Source organism: Tripterygium wilfordii, chromosome 7 (genome assembly GCF_013401445.1).
Source record: "Tripterygium wilfordii isolate XIE 37 chromosome 7, ASM1340144v1, whole genome shotgun sequence".
NCBI lineage: Eukaryota > Viridiplantae > Streptophyta > Magnoliopsida > Celastrales > Celastraceae > Tripterygium > Tripterygium wilfordii.
Window position 1 is genome coordinate 5,491,506 of NC_052238.1, and position 4,009 is coordinate 5,495,514.

Genomic DNA, 4,009 nt, shown 5'->3' on the forward strand with positions numbered 1-4,009 from the left:
TCATTAAAAAAGATATTTTAAATTATTTATTCTCAATGGAATATATCTTACAAATTTATAGATTTTATGGACCAAAACAAATTAGAATGGATCTATTAAAATAAAAAATTTTTATTTTATCATATTTGACATCAACCGTTAATCAAATTCAATGGCTTAGATGAGAGGCTAAATTTTAAAGTTTACCAATATCCATATAAGAGAAGCTCTGCAAAAATTCATTTGGATATTTAGGACTTAGGAGATACAAAATATTCATACATAGCTTACACACTAGGCATTATAACACCAAGTTAAAAGCAACAACAATCACTAGACATTGCCAACATACAGAACCTCAATGTGCCAAACCAGAACATCATTTTTTCACTTACGTAGAACATCGATTACAATTTCAATTCATATGTAATTGATTCAGAAACACCCAAACTAACATTTCAATTGCAGCAGGAAATCATAAAAACGAGCCATGAACAACCAGTCGAGCCAACTCGATCAAGGTCCATTATGGCGGATAGTTTCATTATTACAAGTCATTACACTAACAGCTCGACTCCCGGCACCACTACTGGAAGCACTTTGATTCCCGCTACAACCATTATTTATAAGTTTTTGATTCCCACCATTATTAGTAGCATTTTGATTTCCATTGCCACCATTGTTGACAACGGTTTGAGTTCCACCACCGTTGTTGGAAGCCTGTTGTGATCCATCACCGCTGTTAGTAACAGTTTGTGATCCATCACCGTTGTTGACAGCATTTTGATTACCGTTACCGCTATTTGTAACCTTTTGAGTCCCGTTACCATTGTTATTCGCAATTTGGACCGACCCACCAGGACTATTGTCGTTAACTGTCTGCTCCCCATTGCCAGTGTTGTTCGCCGACTGATATGTCACGGCGGAGCTTGGAGATTGAGCAGAACCGTCGTGAGTAACAGTTTGTGATCCATTGCCGTTGTTGTAAGCTTCTTGACTGCCGTTACCGCTATTTGTAACGTTTTGATTCCCGTTGCCTGTGTTATTCGCAACTTGGAAAGACAAACCAGAACCATTGCTGGTAACTGACTGCGTCCCATTGACAGTGTTGCTCACCTCGCGATGTGTGACGGCGGAGTTTGGAGATGGAGGTGTGAATCGTGGTACGCCTGAAGGCGGAGTGTCTCCTCCGGTTGCAGAACCGTCGTGATCTGAGTAGCTGCGTTGTTTATCGGTTTTACTATGGCCATCATCTTCATTTTGGTTTCCTGCCCAACCATCTGCAAATGCAATAGCATTTATCTTAAATATGATATTATATTATTTTGAATTGAATGTAGAGGATGAGAGAGATTACTTACAGTCTTGAGGGAAATTTGTTGATAGTAGTCGGGACGAGACACCATGGGGGATGGAGAGGAGGACTGTAATAATCAAAAAGAAGAAATAAATGATGAGGGAATTAGAAAAAGACTTAATCTTCAACATTTTCTCTGCCTGGCTGATCAAAATTCAAATGTATTATGATTATTGTGTTAAACTTCCAACCTCATAATGAGTTGAAGACTTGATCGAGCCTTGTGAGTCAGTCCCCTTAATTATACTTGTATTCTTGACTTAAATCTTGGGGCAAGATTGACTTCGAACGCGGCGGATAATAAAATACAGGTCTTCGTGGATGAGTGTGACATGGGGCAGGGGTCTTTTGGGCTTGGCACATGTAACACACTATACTACTCATTTAGTGTTAATGCATTATGCATGGCCTCTGCCTAAGTTTGAATCTTCCAAGCAGTTTCGAAGAAGCGTTAATCCTCAACATTTCTTCTCCTTCACTCCTGATTTTTCCGCGTAAACAGCAAAGTTTGTCTTTGTTTTTCCACAAGTTTTTACACGGCAAAGAAAAATGAAAAGTTTTTACACGGCATGCATGTCATGATCGAGAAGAAAGAAAAGCGTGCTTCGTTTCATATAATATTCTTTATGAGAAAGAGAGATGGGGGGACATACGGAGAGGTGTAGTAGCTGGATACATTATATTTGCCCAAGCAAATTACAACCATTGTGGTTGTTCTTAGATAGCACATTAAGTAGGTATTTTTTTTTTTTTTATAAGAACATTAAGTAGGTTGACCACTAAGCAGTAAGCACATTCGAAAACGACACCGTTTAATAGGTTAAGAATTCATTAATGTTCTCCTCGTAGAAGTCGGTAGAACAGTACCTTGATCTATCTCCGGCCTTTTCGCTTTGCTCTTCGAGTAAGCTTCCTTGGTCAAATCGCCGACGAGAAGCGTCATTTTGCCGTCCACAACCACGGCTATAGAGAGCCCAGATTGAGGTTCTGGGTTGGGTCCGGATTCGAACTTCGCTTTACTAGGATCCCAAAAGATTTGAACTATTGGTCATCTAGTGATCAGAAAACAAAACAAATACAGATGTACGCTCATCGTTATTCACCAAAGACAAAATAAAGGATCCTAATATTTCTTTACATTCAAGTATGTGAAACAAATGAATCATCTAATGAAAGATGACACACGAAATAGGTGAACAAGAATGTTGTCGGAATCTGAAATGTATATTTGCTGAATAATATGTGAGAAATTCATATGATATCCTTTATTGACTTCAACTCTAGCTTAAATAGAAATACAATCGATCGATCGAACTGCAGAAAATAAAGCATCATTGCAATCCCATTACTAACAATCTGGCATACTCCTAAGGAATAGATAAAAACAAGCATACTTCTTAAGAAAAACTGAACTTATTAAAACAAATAACAACTAAATATCTTAACAAATGTAGAACACAATGATGATACCATGCGCTCGCACATGCAGAATCTAAGGATTTATTTTGGCAGATCCAGAAGCAGTGTTATTGACAGTAAGTAACAGAACCAAATGAGATCTTAGCGGATGCAAATCTAGTGTAAAGGGTTTATGAGATTGAATCACTTTATCTCTTGTGGTCTCCCTACTTTATTATTTATTTATGTTATTTATATATATTTTCTATCACTGGATACATCAGGCTGCACGGTTACCGTTATTTGTAATGGTTTGTGATCCATTACCGTTGTTGTCGGCTTTTGACTACCGTTACCGTTATTTGTAACGTTTTGATTCCCCTTGCCTTTGTTATTCGCTATTTGGACCGACCCACCTAGACTATTGTTGGTAACTGTCTGCTTCCCATTGCCACAGTTGTTCGCGATGGCAGATTTTGGAGATGGAGGTGTCATTTGTCTTACGTCTGAAGCCGGTCTTACTATGGTCATCATCATCATTTTGGTTTTCTCCCGAGCCATCTGCAAGAGTATTTGTTTGCTCACTAAATTTCTTAATGTCATCTACATTAAGAATTATTAGTTTTCTATTGTCTCTGATTAGATTCGTTTGGAACTTAGTTGTGGTGTTGTGAATTTTGATTTCCTCTTATGGCATGTAGTGATTACTCATTTATTGGTATCTGGTGCCCGATACTTTGTTCTGTATATGTTTTGTGATATTTTTCGTTGTGTGTTAAATATCGCTTCATTGAATTTGCTACTTGATTCCTATTCATTGAATCGCTATGTTTTTTTATCTTGATTAAATTCCTTTCGGTATATAGTTAGGTATGCACTGTTTAGGAGATTGAGTCGGTGGAAAATTTTCAAAATAGAAATTATTTTATCTTAAATTTCTTTGAAGTTTGCCAGATGGATGAAATTGATGCAAAATAAAAATGACAACTTACACCTACAGTTAAATCAATATTATACCTGTGCATTATTGAATATGAGCATGCATCTAAGGGCACATGTAACTGCGAAATTTTATATTTATAGCCGCGGTTGCAACCCGCGTGTATTTGAGCGACTAGTCTTGCGTTCATTTTTTCATTTTCCTGTGGTCATATAAATCGCAGGTATTGTCTTTGTGACGCCTACTCCCCCCGCGGTTTACGTACCGCAGGTAAAATTTTGTCCAGCGGTTTTGACCGCAGCTAAAGAGCTAATTTGTTGTAGTGCAATTTAAAT

The 4,009-nt window shown here is 37.6% G+C and overlaps 1 protein-coding gene and 1 long non-coding RNA gene across 2 annotated transcripts; both read right to left on the reverse strand.

The window, feature by feature from the left end:
• Positions 1–293: 293 nt before the first annotated feature.
• On the reverse strand, positions 294–1,549 carry LOC120002752 (hyphally regulated cell wall protein 3-like). Its single transcript, XM_038851544.1, has 2 exons — positions 1,341–1,549; positions 294–1,259 (listed from the first exon to the last, which is right to left on the reverse strand). The coding sequence occupies exons 1-2, from the start codon at positions 1,465–1,467 to the stop codon at positions 496–498; spliced, it is 891 nt and encodes a 296-aa protein (XP_038707472.1). The 5' UTR covers positions 1,468–1,549; the 3' UTR covers positions 294–495.
• Positions 1,550–1,920: 371 nt separating this feature from the next.
• LOC120003107 lies at positions 1,921–2,939 on the reverse strand. The gene is made up of 2 exons (XR_005469264.1): positions 2,807–2,939; positions 1,921–2,388 (listed from the first exon to the last, which is right to left on the reverse strand). It is a non-coding gene; the product is annotated as an uncharacterized LOC120003107 (long non-coding RNA).
• Between the last annotated feature and the right edge of the window lie 1,070 nt (positions 2,940–4,009).

What these genes read in the sequence shown, in the direction of transcription:
- LOC120002752 (XM_038851544.1), bottom strand. Translation starts at nt 1,467, where the DNA reads ATGTTGAAGATTAAGTCTTTTTCTAATTCCCTCATCATTTATTTCTTC. An exon ending in AACAAATTTCCCTCAAGACT is followed by an intron (nt 1,260 to 1,340) that starts GTAAGTAATCTC and finishes TTGCATTTGCAG; the next exon opens with ATGGTTGGGCAGGAAACCAA.